General features: G+C 37.0%; 1 protein-coding gene across 4 annotated transcripts in view; it reads left to right on the top strand.

Moving 5' to 3' along the window:
* Nucleotides 1–3,189: 3,189 nt before the first annotated feature.
* LOC113927426 (pleckstrin homology domain interacting protein) overlaps nucleotides 3,190–16,545 on the top strand; it is a 138,112-nt gene continuing 124,756 nt past the window's right edge. The window contains exons 1-4 of one of the 4 annotated variants that reach the window (XM_027603247.2): nucleotides 3,190–6,179; nucleotides 6,295–6,353; nucleotides 6,488–6,517; nucleotides 6,707–6,766. In XM_027603247.2, the coding sequence (XP_027459048.1) occupies nucleotides 6,140–6,179; nucleotides 6,295–6,353; nucleotides 6,488–6,517; nucleotides 6,707–6,766 (189 nt within the window). In that variant the 5' untranslated portion in view covers nucleotides 3,190–6,139. The remainder of the gene's footprint in view (nucleotides 6,180–6,294; nucleotides 6,354–6,487; nucleotides 6,518–6,706; nucleotides 6,767–16,545) is intronic. The other 3 variants (XM_027603246.2, XM_027603245.2, XM_027603244.2) reach the window with 3 other exon arrangements.

Below are 16,545 nucleotides of genomic sequence, written 5' to 3' on the forward strand. Positions count from 1 at the left end.
CCAAACAGAAAATGCATGTTGCTTAGTACCTGATTATTTTCTTATGGAAATCTACGGGAAGGCTTTTTTTCTTCCTTTTCCCACCAGTTGTGTAAATTATTTCTCTAGTCTTTCGTGTAAATAATCAGGAGAGCTGAAAATAAGAGCTCTTGAAGATTTTAATGTGCGACACTCTCAACTATAAGAAGCAAAGAATAGATCCTCTTTATATTTTTAGAGCTCTTAGGATATATGCACATTAATTACATATCTTAATTCTTATGTTTGGTTTACCATTGGAAACTAAAGTTTCAGTGATGGAAGAGGAAGAAAATTTTATAGAGACACTGAAAAAACTGAAAATGTGGGGATATCAGGGAAAGATGGAAATCTTATACATACACTTACCAAAAAACCCAAAACACTGAATGACAAAAATAAGCATGAAGTATAACGTGTGCATACTGGAGAGGTAAGGATGTCAAGACATTTTTAAAGGCAATATATTTCTTCTTTCTCATATGATGCGACTTACTCAATATTCTTAAGAAAAATGTTCCCTAATGATGTTCAGTAAAATCACTTCTGATAACTGTTGAGAGAAAAATAACACATATGTGCTTATGAGGAGATTCCATTTAAAGGCTATATTAGTTTTTCTATAAATCATTGTCATCTAGTAAGTTTTGATGAGTGTTAAAAAACCTACTGTAACCATTTTTTAAAAAATAATTTATTTATTTGACAGAAAGAGAGAGACACAGCAAGAGGGAACACAAGCAGGGGGAGTGGGGGAGGGAGAAGCAGGCTTCCCGCGGAGCAGGGAGCAGGGAGCCCAATGTGGGGCTCAATCCCAGGACCCTGGGACCATGACCTGAGCCGAAGGCAGACACTTAATGACTGAGCCACCCAGGTGCCCCTACTGTAACCATCTCATCTGCACCCATATTTTTATGTGCTCAAATGTATGTATGAAAACTATGAATGCAATGGGACTTGTAGGTGTAATCTCACAAGCAAATTACAAGCTTTTCTTAAAATTTGAACACACACATCTCAAATATCTACTTGTTATCAATATTATTTTAAATTTTATAACTGTATAATAGAATGCATTCTTTGGGCTAATCACTATTTCAACATATATAAGTATACCCATCAAAGAGAATAAAATAACAGAAGCATAAGTTAAGGAGATCTTTGCCAAGTATATATACACAAGAAGAAAAATAAAAGCAATTTACAAGTAAGGTGGTATAATTAGAATTTTCTGTAGGAATTCGGAAAATGGAAACACTTTATTACAAAGTCTATTTAAATCTAAATTGGCTTCATTCTCAATTTTGAGTTGGATCTTACTTTCATATACATCTTACTCTCATAGTTGAGTCTCAAGTCAGACTTGTGGGCATTCTGTCAGTCAGATTTACTCTTCAAACAAACATTCTTCTTCACCAACAGTGTCTACTGTGTGTTCTTGATTCTGAGTATTTTTATTATGTAGAGATTCCTCACTAACTTGTCATATAAATCTCTCCCTTTTCTTTCCATGAATAAAATAATTTTTCTTCTTGGGGTTTTCAAAGTTTATGAATTCAGGCATATGTAAAGGCAAGTGACTAGTTAACTCATCCTCAAATCCCATCTTTAAATCACACTGATAATTGTATGCTTCATCCAAGACACCACCACTAGCAACTTGCAAAGCCTCTGCATCTCTTCCCCAATCTACCTTCTCTTTTCCACTGTTCTGTGTTCAGTCCAGCCCACTCTTGATCCATCAGACATCTGCACATGATAGAACATGCCTACAGACTTCTCCTTTAAGTTTCTTCCCATCTGGAACAGCTTTTTCTACTTCATCCACTGTGCTGCTCCAAATCTTGTGGGAATATGTTCTAAAATTGCTTTTCTTCTTTAATCTTCGTAATTGTACTGTTAACTCATGAATTGATGTTAAAAATATAAATAAGTCCATGAAGCTATGTATTTTTTTGTGCAAACTAAGACTTAAATATAAAAAAATCTAAGCTACTAGGATTATTTAATGTGGAGGAAAAAAGTTGAGTAGTGAATTACTAATAACATTCAAATAAGTAAGGAATTATACAATTGTTGGTAACCAGCTAATCTTTGCTACAGATTAAAAAGGAATTGTGCTCTAACATAAGTAAAATTTTTCTCAGTGAGATATAAGGGAGACCATACAAATTGTTAAATAATGGGTTGGCTTACTGAACCTGGTTATCTTTATTGTTTCTGTAGCAGCCAAACAGTATATCTGCTCGTATGTTTCAAATTTGATATACATTCAAGCTTTGTGAAGGAAGAAGAATGTCTGTGTAGAGAGAAAGTCAAATAGACATGGACAGAAACATACAATATAGGGGAGCAAACCAGAAGGAGTGGGGTGTGTTAAACAAGACTCTTTTGATAGCTGTATTTTGTCATTAGGGCACAGTATTTTTTTTTTTAAAAGGCATTTTTTGAAGAAGAATGCTTTCTACTTTTCCATTTCTACACTTTAGAGGATAAAGTTTTTGCTATAAAAAATAAAAAGAATAATACCAAAATAAAAACAAGACTTAATATATAGTTTTAAAAGTTGTATTTGCAAAGGTTTTTTTGGAGTTATATATTATTTCATCATCCTAGTGGAGAGAAACCAAATTTCATAAATGTAGTCAGATTTCATTTATAAATATTATCCCATCTTGTTCCAAGAAGGACTTAAATGGCAGCATCTGATTATTTCATTGGAATAATAGCTTATCAGGATCAAGACAAACTTTTTGTTAAGTGTTAACCTTGTTTCATGTGATGCCAAGAGAAAAGAAGTGAATTTTACAGAAACTTTTACATTTCAAGAAAAGTTTGTAATTCTCCTAAAGAGACTATATTATATAAAAATATTTGTTAGCTTTTCAAACCTTTACTGTTTTTGTTAGCCTTCTTATATAAAAAGCATGGAAATCTTTTTAAATTGACATTTTATTTTTGAAGTCCATGAAAAAGTTCAAATAATCAAACAAAAAGGGGTATAGATGGAATCTGAGCTATCCTTATATGCGAAAGAGTTAACACTGAGAAAAGAACTACAAGTGCCATGGCCTTGGGAACTAAAATATAGGCTTCAAGGTAAAATTTTCTTTCTATTCAGTATGTACAGACTTTCTGCATACATATGTACAATAAATGACTTAATATAAACCTTATAGTTAATTGATGATGCCAGAATCCAGAAATGTGTTTCATGTTTAAAGAAATTAAAATCTTATAAGGGAGTATTTTATTTGTTACATTTGAAGGATTTAGAAAAGTTCAATTAACAACTATTTTAAAAAACAAATATTTTATTTGGTTGCAGAGAAGTTTTAATTTTTAGCCAGTAACCTACATTTTCTTATAGCGGATTGATAGTAATAAATTAATTCAAAGGCAAAGTTACAACTGTCTTCAAATTAGGTCTTTGAAAAAGAAACTCTAAACATTGTCAAAGGTTAGTCAAAATGACAAGAGCATTATATTCAGAAAATTTAGAAGGGAAATTTTCCTTAAACATTTTTTAGCAGCTAAGTACCGGTATCAACTTTGGAAAAGTTTTCGTGGCTTCTAAATGAAAAGCATACATGAGATAATCATACTAGTTTTCCATGTTTACATAACACTCACAAGACATATATGGAAAACTTTAGCCAGAGTAATTTTACATTCCATGTCATAATTTGGTTTATTTTCCTTTGCAAGGATAAAACATCTATTAGTAAGAATCAGACTAATGCAAATATTTCAAAACCAGAAGATTATTACTATAATTTTTAGTTCCTATAATCTGTTTATATGAAGAACATCATGATAATGTAAAATATCACAATTATTTGAAGAATATAAGACTTTTTTAAAAGTTAAAATAGAAAGCAGCAGTCATAGAAATAAAGAGAATTGCAAAAAGGCATATTAAATGTCTGCCCTTCAAACCTAACTATCCAGAAGCAAGCTACTTACCTATAATAGATAGAATGGAATAAATGTCTTTAAAAACGCAAATATTTTCAGTATTTGAAGGATAGCCATTTCAATAAATAACAGTACTCTGATAACCAGGCTCCAATAGGACAAGTCATGGTAACTTCTCTTTTTTATTGTAAGATTGTTCTAAAAGGAAATTTTACATCCTATCATTCCAAAGAGGTTTAGGCTTTTTTTTTTTTTTCTTCCTCACATGTAGGATGATTTCTGGATATTTAGTATAGGGCATCACACCGGTGCAGTCTTGCAGTGCAACCCAAGGCAGCTGCAGCAAGTATTTCTCACTAGTAATGTAAGGAGCTAGGAGGGAACAAGGCTTGAGGAAACAATCTAGAAAGCCATAATACAGATTGTTGGTCCTTTACCCACAAATAACCTTTTCAGACCAGATACATAAAATGCAATTTATTATCTAAAATTTTAAAGGAGAATCTTTTGTTAAATGTTAACAAAGAACGACTATCCTAAGTCCTTTTAAAATGCAATCCTTAAAAAAAATCAACTATCAAGTCTTTTTGAAAAGTGCTTAAATCATCTGGAGATAAATATCACTTGGTGTCCTTGTTTTCTAACAAACTGCTTTTTCCATTGTTTCCATTAATTTCACCCATATTCGTTTTTTAAAAAACAAGGCCCTTACCCTCATCAGCAAAACACAGATGTATGATTTAGCATATAAAACCGGTAATTACGTACTAATTTACGAAAGATTAATTTTTTTCTCTTTTCGTCAGTTTTCAAGAAGTCTTCCCGTGATTAACTGTAAACAAGAATGGTTTACACCTCAAATTAGAAGCCATTAATTAGCATGACGAAGTCAACTGTAAGATACACACATAATTTAAATTATTTAATCACTAATCACCTTGGCTAAACTGTAGTATACTCTTTCAATATCCCTCGGTGGGTTATTGATCTGTCAGTAAATTACCTCCAGATCAGTTAGAGATAAATATTAGCGTTCTTTCCTTTCTCTCAGGTTTACATTATTCCTTCTTGTAAACACTTAAAAAAGCTTTAAGGTTCTTTAATCCCAAATCCCTAATTAGCCATCACTAGCCTTTTTGTAACCAGGAAAAAGAGTATCTGAAGTACAGATCAGGAGTTCGCTTTGCCCGTACAACAATAAAAAAACATCTTTAAATGTAAAATGCTTAAGGCAATGGCAATAATAAAAGATATATGCAGAGGTGGCTTCAGCAAATAACGGGCTTGCAAACACCAAGTGCTTAACAAAAAGAGCCGAACCTCTATTGCAATATACGGCACTCCAATAAATTACACAACACTTTGCATAGGCTGCAGAAATAACGCAGGACAAGACTTACACAGATGCCAATCCGCAGCATTTATACACATGCACATGGCAAGAGACAGAAACCAAACACTATCATTCAACTCGGGCCGGGTAGCGCGATCCCGAGTTTTCCCGGCGCGAGAGGGCTCTCTGCGTGTGTGTCTGTGTGCGCGCGTGTGAGTGAGACCCATCCTCGGGGCATTTCCCCTCTTTGGGCAGTTTTGCTTCATTTGTTTCCCATTTCTGCTACATAGAAACTAACTTCCATCTCAGCTCCAGCCAGCGCCGCTGAATAGAGCCTGTGCTGCGGCTTCGTGTGCGTCAGATCCCTCCGCGGAGCCGTCCCCGGCCCCCTCCCTCCCGCGGTCGGCCTCCACAGAGAAAGCGCCTTTCAGCCAACCCGCGGCTCCGGCTCCGACATCTTCTCCGACTGGAAATAAATAAATAAATCGCACCTTTGGCCGGGAAGGAGGGGGCAGGGATCTCGCCACACTGGGTGTGGGGGCCCTGGGGCGCGGGGTCGAAGGCACTCCTTTTTTGCGCCGGGGGGCGGGGGCGCGGGCCGAGGACAGGGCCAAGCCCGGGCCGCGAAGGCGGTGGACTCCTTTCTGCGGCGGAGGGATCCGCGGCGGAGGCGGCGGCGGCCGTAGCCGCTGCCTGAGAGTTGTTGTTTCCTCCTCCTCCTCCTCCGCCTCCGCCGCCGTTGCTTGAATGGTGGAGCCGAGGCTGGGCTCGTGAACACACAGTGACAGCTATAGGGCAGGCGGCGGCACCATCCCCGCTTCCCCTCGGCGGCGGGGTGTCCCGCCGGCGGCCCTGAAGTGACCCATAAACATGTCTTGTGAGAGGAAAGGCCTCTCGGAGCTGCGATCGGGTAAGTCGGGGGGCTGCTGGGGCCGCTGGCACCGGGCGATTCCGCCCGCGGTCCCCCGCCCCCCGCCGCCCGGCCGCTAAGCCTGTGTGTCTCCCCGTCCCCCTCTCCCGCGCAGAGCTCTACTTCCTCATCGCCCGGTTCCTGGAAGATGGACCCTGTCAGCAGGCGGCTCAGGTACGGCGGCGCGCGGCGCGGGCCGAGCCGGCGCTCGCCGCTCGCGGGCGTGGGGGAGGGCGGCGGCGGCGGCGGCGGCGGCGGGGCTGCGGCCCGGGGCGCGGGGCTCAGCTCTCCCCGCTTTGTTGTTGCAGGTGCTGATCCGCGAGGTGGCCGAGAAGGAGGTAAGGGCGGCGGCGGCCTGGCGCGTCTCGCCGCCGCGCGGCCGCCCCTGGGCCGCGCCGCCGCCACCGCCGCCGCTGGGGCGCGGGGCGCGGGGCTCGGGGTCCCCGCCGGGGCGCGGGGCGGGCGGGGGAGGGGAGCGGGCGGGCCGGGGCTGGGGGCCGGGCTCACGGGGCGTCCTCTCCCCGCAGCTGCTGCCCCGCCGCACCGACTGGACCGGGAAGGAGCATCCCAGGACCTACCAGAATCTGGTGAGACATTCACGTCGCGGAGCAAAGAAACTTTTCCCCGAGTCGAATAAAAATTGAATTTCCCGCAATTTTTTACAGAGACAAAAACTTGGCCCCAGAACGTGAAAGCTCCAAAGGCCACGGGGAGGGTTGGGAGGCCGTCGCGGGGGCTTCGGGGGGCAGTGGTCGGGGGGACCCGCACCCCGAGGCCGCAGGGGCTGCCGACAATTTATTTGTGATATTTTGTTAATGTGCTAGAAATAAAGGTACGTCATGAGTGTTGTGCAGTGCAAGGCCGGAGGAGGAGGGGCCGGCGCGCGCGTCCGTGCGGGCGCGGGGGCGCGCGCGAGGCGGCGGCAGCGGGAGCGGCGCGAGGGAGGAGGGCGCGCTTGCTCGCTCGCTCGCTCTGCACGCGCGGTCGGCTCGGCTTTCTCCTGCCCCACACAATAGCTGGTGACTAACTGCTCCGAAGTGGCATTAGCATTTCACAAGCAGGCTATTCAGCCGCAGCGGAACCGTAGCAAGGCGTTATTTTTTTTTCTCTCTCGGTTCTTTTGCTTTTCTTAAATTCAGAGCTACGGTTTTTGTTTGAGGGTTTCAGTTGGCCAGAGGCTCATCTTGCTTTTACCAAAACACATTTGCAGAAGTGCAAAAGCTGTAACACTCTAAAAGCCAGAAGTTTAACAGATTTTTTTCTAATTTTGCTAATTCTCGTGTTATTCCGCTTTTTCAGTTAAAAACTATTACTGGAGGCCACTGAAAAGTTTTGATTTTTACCCTTATATTTATTGTGGTACGGAACCTGGCAAGTAAAAGTTTTTCAGTTTATATTGTGATATATTTTAATCGCATGAAAAATACCGGTTTCTTAATTTTGTGTTTTCAAAGCGAGTATGTTTAGTAATTTCTAAAAATTGTCTTCTGAAAGCGGGCCTGTTAAGTATTGTGACTGGAAAAGTAACGTATTTGTATTCGGTTGTTAATATTTTCCATATTCTGTCTCCCAAACTGATTTAGGTTGTTTGTATGAATATGTGTGTGTTGGTCAGTTAGAGCAGTCACACGGCCAGGGGACCTGGGCGGGGGGGGGGGTGCTTAATCTGTGCAGTGCAACTGATTCAGAACTGATGTTTTGAGGTAGTTATAACGAGTGATGTTACTTCACGAAGGCTTGTGAAATGATTAGGAAGTTTCAGCTACTTCAAAATTGAAAGTGAGGTGAAGGCATGACATGATTTTGATGGGTTTTGTTTTCATTTGGATGTAGAACATCTAACTTTTGGATCTGAAGCTCTTATGATTTACTCTAGGTTAAGTACCTACAGATGTTGAAATGAGGGAAACCCACGTTTAGGAAATTTAAGGGAAACTTAACAACAGTGTATATGTTCCCAACTTTGTTAGTTTTCAAGTAGTAGTTGAGGCTAGTTTCATTTAATACTTTGCTACAGTGAATGATTTGGGGGGGGGGTTGTAAATATTTGACAAGATTCCTGAGTGGATTCCACGTCTTCCTTACTTGAAAAAAAATTAAAGAGATTATAATACTCTGTTTTTAAGAATTGGGCAGATTTTAGAAAACTTTTTTGCATTTCTTTTTACAAAAGTCATCCTTGCATCTCATAAAAACCCACAAACCCCTGTCACTGAAGATTGCTGTGTTTTCTTACGTTGGAAACTCTAAGTAATAATATATTTTTAAAAATGAAGCAGCTGATGGTGTCTTGCCAAATTATGGGAATGTCTGATGCTTGTAAGAATATCATTTTGTTTTCTCTAGTAAAAACAGGGGTACCAGTGTTCATTTTTAATTTTGGGGGGAGGGTTTCTTATCTCTCAGATATTAATAAAATGAATTTATATTCCCTGTCTCTTTTTCAGAATTGGGACAATAAGTGGTGTCTACATTAGTGTTGTTATGTTTCCAAAATCCACTTATTTTGCATGGAAGTGGATTTTCTTGTTTGGAGTGTTTTCACCTTCTTACCAGAATAGTCATGTTGGCATACTCGTGAGACAGTTAAGAATTCTCATTAAAATTTAGAGTTCTCTGTTTCACTTTCTCCCTTTATTCATTTAGCATGTTAGTCAGTCTCTATCTACTGGATACAAGACACCTTTTGGAGTACTTTTACATCCATCAAACTATATATCTAGGTGTGTGGGTATTTGCTTTAACTTTGACTTTTTGAGAATCAACTCAAACATTTTGGAACACTAAGTATCTGAGCACATTTTTGTTTAATAGTAGGATCTTGAAATTTTATGTCTAGGTAAGCATATGCAAAATCTCTTGTATTCTTATGACCTAGAAAACATTTAAGTTGCCTTCAGTTGAATTTGAATTTACTTAACATTGGTTTTAAGTTTATTTGGTGAGTTAAACGAAAATAACTATTGTTTGTGGTTTCAGTAGTGTCTACCTATACCTGGAAATTTGTTGCTACATTAACTGATAAATTGAATAATATTTTAAATGGAAGAATTTATATATCAGATTGACATTTCTAGAAAAATCTCAAATTACAGCTATTTAGGATGGTGTATAATATTTGTACTTGGGAGGTTAAAAACAAGCATAGATCAGCATTTGTACTCAACCTACAAATAAAATCACAGTGATTTGAGTTTTGATCAAGAGGAAAGTAGAGTTTTAAGAGTAGTTTTAAAGGTTTACAGCTAAAAAAAAAGATGTGCTTATTTCAGGTGTGATTGAAAAAGTTTTGATAAAACATGATATTATCATCTAAAGATTTAAAACATTTTTAACAGTGAATAGAATTTGATAGGAAGTTGAGTGGTTTTTTTCTCTCTTGTGTATGTTTAATCAGATTTTATATTTTTAAATATAGGTTGATTTTAAAACAAGAGGGCATATTATAAACTTTCATTAGAATTCTAATTTTTTAAAAGGAGCCATGCATTGGTGGCAAACTTTGTTTAGAACAGGAAAACTCAACTAATTTTTGGACTAAAGAGAAAGCTTTCTCATTTATTTCTGTTTGAATAGTGGAATTGGTTGGTTTATTATTGAATAGAGGTTATTAGTTGGTTTTGCTATCTAGTTGTCAACTTACTTAGTGGTGATTGCGTGCTTATGAGGCAGAATTTTTAAACATTTTTACCAAATTTAGAATTCTGATTACATTTCTTACAGGGCTTTTTTTTTTGAACTGTGTTCATGTTTTGCTAATCTGTTAAAATGATGTAATTCTTATTTTAATTTTTGTAGCAGTATTTGGTTTTCTTAAAATCATTCCACTTATTAGAAATCTTTTTGTTCAAGTGAAGGATTGGGAGTCAGGAGATAGAGATTGTGATTTTTAGCCCTGCCAACAGTCAAGCCTGCAGGTTACCTCAAGCAAGTCATGGAATTTCTTTGGGCCTAAGTTATCTCATTTGTAAAATAAGTGAATTAAAATTTTTCTAATCTGAAATAGTGATAAATTGTCTCTAAAAACTCAGCTCTTTCATTTTGTTGTTGATTATCCAAAACACAAGAAAATAGATATGGAGAAAACATGCAGAGTAGAAAATTGTATAAATGTTTTTTATAGTGCCATTCTTAGGTTGTAATATCATATCTTCTTGGAGATAGATGAGTATTTTTGAGACACTAACCACATTGTAGACTACCTCTTTATTCTGTAATTAGTATGTTTCTCTCCATGGTTTAAGTACTAGTTTTCATAAATTATTGCTGGGCTTAAATTCAGAGAATAAGAACCATGAATAGGATATACTTAAGTATATCTTAAGTGTGCATGTATTTAGAGTATGCTGATTAGTAGGAAAGTTAGGGGACAGGTTTTAGGAAAAAAAAAAACACGTTTTTGAATGAGGTATTGCTGTCCTATATTAAAGATAATACGGTGTTTTAAAACCTAACCAGTATAATTTTGGGAGTGGAGAGTGACAAATAATGAAGTGAATGTGCCTAATACAGTTACTGTTTCCTTTTGTAATAGAGTATCAGTAACATGGTAAACTCATCTTGGTAGTCTCTAAGACAGGCCTTTAATATCTCTGTAATCCTTATAATGAACAATACATTATGTGTTAGGGAAATGTTACATGCTAAAGGGCTGAAATGGGCAAAACTTCATCTTTTCTTACCCATACGGTTGTTCTGTTGGTAGATGCCATTATTACAGAAGTTTGAGGCATTTGCAAAGATTTTTAAATGGACTAAGTACCTGTTAAATTGTTTATACTCCTGAGTAATTGTAAAGTGGCTTGAACATAAGGGGGAGTTGGATTATCCCATCCCCAACTACACAATAGTATTTTACATGACTGTTACAAGGCAAAATAGTACTGCTGGAGTCTTCTGTTCCCCAGTCTGTAAAATGGGCTAATAATAGCCCCTATTTTGTAGGATTCTGTGAGTGATAACGCACTTCAGAAGCACTATTGTAAGGGTTTGTGTTGCTATTATCAGAACTTCAGTCATGGTAGTAGTTTCCAGTTATTGCTTTATTAATACATGAAAGTTTAAGAAAAAACAGTTTTATTCCAGAAACAAAGTGTGCGTAATTTTCTGAACATAGCAGCTACAGTGTAAAAGTGCTTTAAGCTTACAGTGCTTTAAACTTTCAGAAGATACTGTTAGTATAATTATGTTGTAGATCCAAGATGAAATAAGTAAGCCTAAAATATAAAGAAAAAAGTATAGTAAATACCAAAAATAAATAATTTTTATTTTTTACTTTATTAATTATCATGCTTTATTAATACATGAAAGTTTAAGAAAAAACAGTTTTATTCCAGAAACAAAGTGTGCATAATTTTCTGAACATAGCAGCTACAGTGTAAAAAGTGCTTTAAGCTTACAGTGCTTTAAACTTTCAGAAGATACTGTTAGTATAATTATGTTGTAGATCCAAGATGAAATAAGTAAGCCTAAAATATAAAGAAAAAAGTATAGTAAATACCAAAAATAAATAATTTTTATTTTTTACTTTTTTAAAGATTTTATTTACTTATTTGATAGAGAGAGACACAGCGAGAGAGGGAACACAAGCAGGGGGAGTGGGAGAGGGAGAAGCAGGCTCCCTGCCAAGCAGGGAGCCCGGTGCCGGGCTCGATCCCAGAACCCTGGGATCACGACCTGAGCCGAAGGCAGACGCTTAACAACTGAGCCACCCAGGTGCCCCCAAAATAAATAATTTTTAAAGCATTGTGGATAGAATTCTAGAAAATTTTTGGTGGTCTGTATAGTGATTCTATGTTTTTGTGGACTAATTAACATTAAAAAATGTTTGGGTGGTTGAAATATCCAAAATTGATTAGAGAATATATGAAGGTTTTGTATCTTTTGGTGATTAGATGACATTTAGGAATATGTGAACGGAGCTTGGCTGTCGCTTCTGTCTCCTTCTGTTCAGAGATTTGTGTAATTTTAAACTCACGATAGTTTGTATTTTTGAAATTGTCAGAGAGGGGAGATGTTTTGTCTTGTCAGTCTGGCTTAAAAATGTATATTTTAAACAGCTTAATACAGACTTTGAATTAATCTTTAAGTGAGGACTAGGTTAAATAAATCCGTGAATGCCAATTTTTTTAATCCACTCAAAATTTCTTTGTCAGACCACAAGTTTTTGGTTTTTTTAATCTAGAAACTCCTTCTCTAGTCTGCTGAAGTCATTTTTCTTTTTCCCAAATTTTGTAGTTATCTATCATGTCACTACACAATTGTAACAAATAAAATTGTATCCTAGACAACTTGTTCTGGACAAGAAATACTAGACAGATTCATTTTGTTGTTTACGTTTCTGAATTCACAGGAAAGTATCTGTAATACTAAGCAAAGTGGAAGTTAACAGAGTGTACTAAGTGTATTCATTTTGATGAACTTTAATTGAATTCAAGAAAGGCATTAAAATGAGAGTATTTTTCTTTTTTGTTTTTTCATTTGCAGTGTATTTTTCTTTTAAGATATTTCTGTTGCTTTTGTAATTACATCTAAAATTAATAAAGGCTATAATAGGAACCAAATTTAAAATTTTAGACATAAATTTAAAATGTGTAAAGATCAATTTTTATTTTGTGAGAAAACGGGTACAATTATGAGTAATTTGTGAAAATTAATAATTTTGGAATGAATAAATATATGTTACTGAGCATATGGAATATAGAAATTTTAAGTATTTAGATTGGAGAAAATGATAATACTTTTCTCTATGAAATTTGAGAATTCAGTGTGCTAAAAAATCAAAGTTATGATATAGAAGAGTGAAATACTTAAGTGAGAACCTTTGGTCACTACAGAGAAGGCAGTCATCAAGTGTGAAGCAGGTCCAGCTTTATTTGCCTTACATACACAGAAGCAGCCTATTTGAGCTCAAGGATTACAGATAAGGAAAACGATGGTTGGTTGGAGGAGAATTTTTTGATACTAAGAAAATGTAGTTATTAGCAACATGATCTAATGCACCTCCTGCTTAAGTTAAAACTAAATTGTAAAAGGAATGAGATTTGTAGTGTAAAACTTGGGTTGTCTATGGTAGCATGGATAATGGCAGCCTACTGCCAAGGAAGCAGGTAAAGAATCCGTGCATTCTAAGACTCCAGATGGCCTATGATCATGGCAGCATGACCCATTTGGTCTCTCTCAGGGATAGAGAACCGGCACATAGCCTCTCGGCAGAGGTTATAGTATAAATGCAAGAAATACCTACCTTGTGTCATTTGATTGTGGTTTAGATTTTGGGTGAGGAAATAGTAAATTCTAAGCAACTTGGAGAAATACTCATTTTTAAAAACAACTTCACTGCGATTGTATGTGTGGTGTTAGTTATTTCGAGTGCAAGGTTTGAAACTGAAACATTACTAAAAATGAAACTGGTCGTTCTCTTAAGAGTATTTATATTGGCATTTTAAGAATAAACAGTTTAAGGATTTTCCATCTTTAAATTGATAGACAATAATTTGGCCAACAGAATCTCATATTTGAAATTTATATTTTAGTAAATGTTTTAAAGAGGATTTCTTATTGCACAAATTTTGCTAAGAAAGTATGATTTGATTTAAAAACAAAACTTCAGAATGTTTTAAAAAGTTAAATTTTGTTATTTTGTAGTGTTTTAAATTAATTTTTATAGAGCATCTTTTGTGGTTTGTGGAAACCTAAATTCGGAATAAAGTGGTTTTTTTTTTTTTTAAAGATTTTATTTGAGATAGAAAGCAAGCAAGAGAGCACGAGGGGAGGGAGGGGCAGAGGGAGAGGGAGAAGCAGGCCCTCTGCTGAGCAGGGAGCCCAACCCCCAGCTGAAGACAGATTCTTAACCCACTGAGCCACCCAGGTGCCTTTTTTTTTTTTTTTTTTTAAAGCAAAATATAGTCAGGTTGTGATGAATAAAATCTGGAAGAGCACTGTGTATATTCTTTAAAAGACACATTTGTATTGATAATACTAGCTGAATTATTATCTAAATGAATTCTTAGGTGGTTGACTAAATTGTGAAGACAGTCTTTCAAGCATGTTTATTGACAAGAGTAAATAGACCACCAAGATTAATTTTGACAATAAGATTCTATATTAATTTTATTATACTTTTAATTACAAAGAAGTCATAGGCATGTAAGAGTCCTTCTGAGAATAGTTAGATTAGAAGTTGTTGACTTGAAAAATGGTTATGTAGGTCCTATTAAGTTTGTAATTGTAAGACCTCTGTGACAGTGGAGTAGGGACTAAAGTTTTGAGAAGGAAATTGTAATGTAATGAAAACAATAGTAACCTTGGAATCATGACACCTGGGCTTGAATACCTATTTCTCCTACTTTCTAAATGTATGACTTCGGAGAACCTGTAACCTTTGGACTTCTTTACCTGTGAAATGGGGAAAATACTTAACCTTATTTGCTAGTGAAGATAAATTTTGAGAATACTTGGCAGAGTAACTATTGTGTAATTTTTCTGTGTAGAAAGCTATTAAAGTTTTTTTTGCTCAGTTGGTTGGGCGGCTGCCTTCGGCTCGGGTCATGATCCTGGAGTCCCGGGATCGAGTCCCGCGTCGGGCTCCCTGCTCGGCGGGGAGTCTGCTTCTACCTCTGAGCCTCTTCCCTCTCGTGCTCTCTATCTCTCATTCTCTCTCTCTCAAATAAATAAATAAAAATCTTTAAAAAAAAAATAAAGTCATTTAAAAAATAGTTTTTTTTAAATACCTAGAAAATGTAAACTTGCTTTTAAAGATTGTAGATGTAATTTAACGTATACTTTATAATGATGATAACAGATTTATAATTACAAGTTGAAAGTTTTGAGAATTTGAGATCTGGTTTTAAAAATAGGCTTAGAAATGACTAATAGCAAATAGGGTTTTTTAAGTTTGTGATTTTGTTTATATGTTAGGATAGTTGTAAAAATAAGAACTGTATTTCATTAAGCTGACTTTTTAGAACTCAGAACTATAGTGGAGAGCAGAAGTAACTAGCCTCTCAGATCTGAAAAAATTTAGAAAACAGATGTGAAAAACAGACATTTTTAGAACCAATCAGGTGTTTAGGACATAGTAGTGCCAGATATTTGGTGGATCTTATTTTCATAGGGACTTCTTAATTGTATGCTGAAAGAAGGACTGGCATTTCTAGATCGTACAGGTAAATCAAGTAGTTTAATGAATTACATTCCTCTAACCTCATTTTGGAAAGTTCCTTAAAAAGATTTCCAAAATGTTTTTTCCTTGTGTAGGTCTAGAAAGATTTTCAACATGAAAGAGCAACATGTAGTATGTAATATGGAGTATAATTGAAGTGACAGCCAACTCTTATGTCACCTACTGTGAGTACCCCCCAAGGTGGTGACTTGGCAGTCTCAGTCTTGTAGATGAGGACATTGAGTAGTAGAGTAAATGTTTTCCCTGCACTCAGCAAGATTAAACCTAGACTGTTTGACTTTAGAGCTCTCAAACTACTGACCTTTTCTTTAAAAATTGAGTAGAGTTCTTAATGACAGTATGTCTGGTAGAATGCAGTGACTTCCAGATTTTTTATATTTTCTTCCCACTGATAAAATTTACCTTTTAATGATAATTTCCATTGACAGTGGCAAAATTTTCTTGGCTGGGAAGAACCGCTGTTTATATGAAGTAGCATAGCAAGCAGAAGCAGATTGTTTTAACTAAAGATGCAGGAAAATAAACTCAAAAGAGCTCAGTTTTTTCTTGTTCCTTCCTTGCTGTAGTTCACATTTTCAGAAGAGGATCCTGTTGTTCAAATTGTAATTGATAATTGTAGAAATGTTTTATATCAACCTGAGAAAGGAGTGATACGGGTTTATGATTTGGGCCAAGATGGGCAAGGCATGAACAGAGTTGTGTCTTCCACAGAATTCTGTTATCCCTGCTACTGGAAACATAGATAGAACCAAGAATTGTTTAGATCAGGGGTGGTAAACTATGGTTGCTGCAGGTAAATCGTGTAGGAAGTCTGTTTTTTTAAGGCCCCAAAGCTAAAGTTACTACATTTTTAAGGAGTTGGTAAAAATATATATGTACAACAGATAGTTGTCTCCAAAGCCTAAAATATTTACCATCTGACCCTTCAGAGAGAATGTCTGCTGACTTCTGCTACAGATAACATAATATAGTTACAAAGAGACACCTTTAATTCCGGTTTTAACCATTAATTATGGACAGTTAACCCGAAGACTGTTGTTACCATATTAAGTGATTCTCAAATGGGATTGGAGGTGGGGGGTGGGGATATGAGAAGTTTGGAAAAGCTCTGACTAACCCCCCCTGGTGTAGGAGTGAATCTCCATGGGATGGCATCAGAGTTTGCATCCATAAAGCAGGCTG

The sequence above is a fragment of the Zalophus californianus genome, chromosome 7 (genome assembly GCF_009762305.2).
Source record: "Zalophus californianus isolate mZalCal1 chromosome 7, mZalCal1.pri.v2, whole genome shotgun sequence".
Lineage (NCBI taxonomy): Eukaryota > Metazoa > Chordata > Mammalia > Carnivora > Otariidae > Zalophus > Zalophus californianus.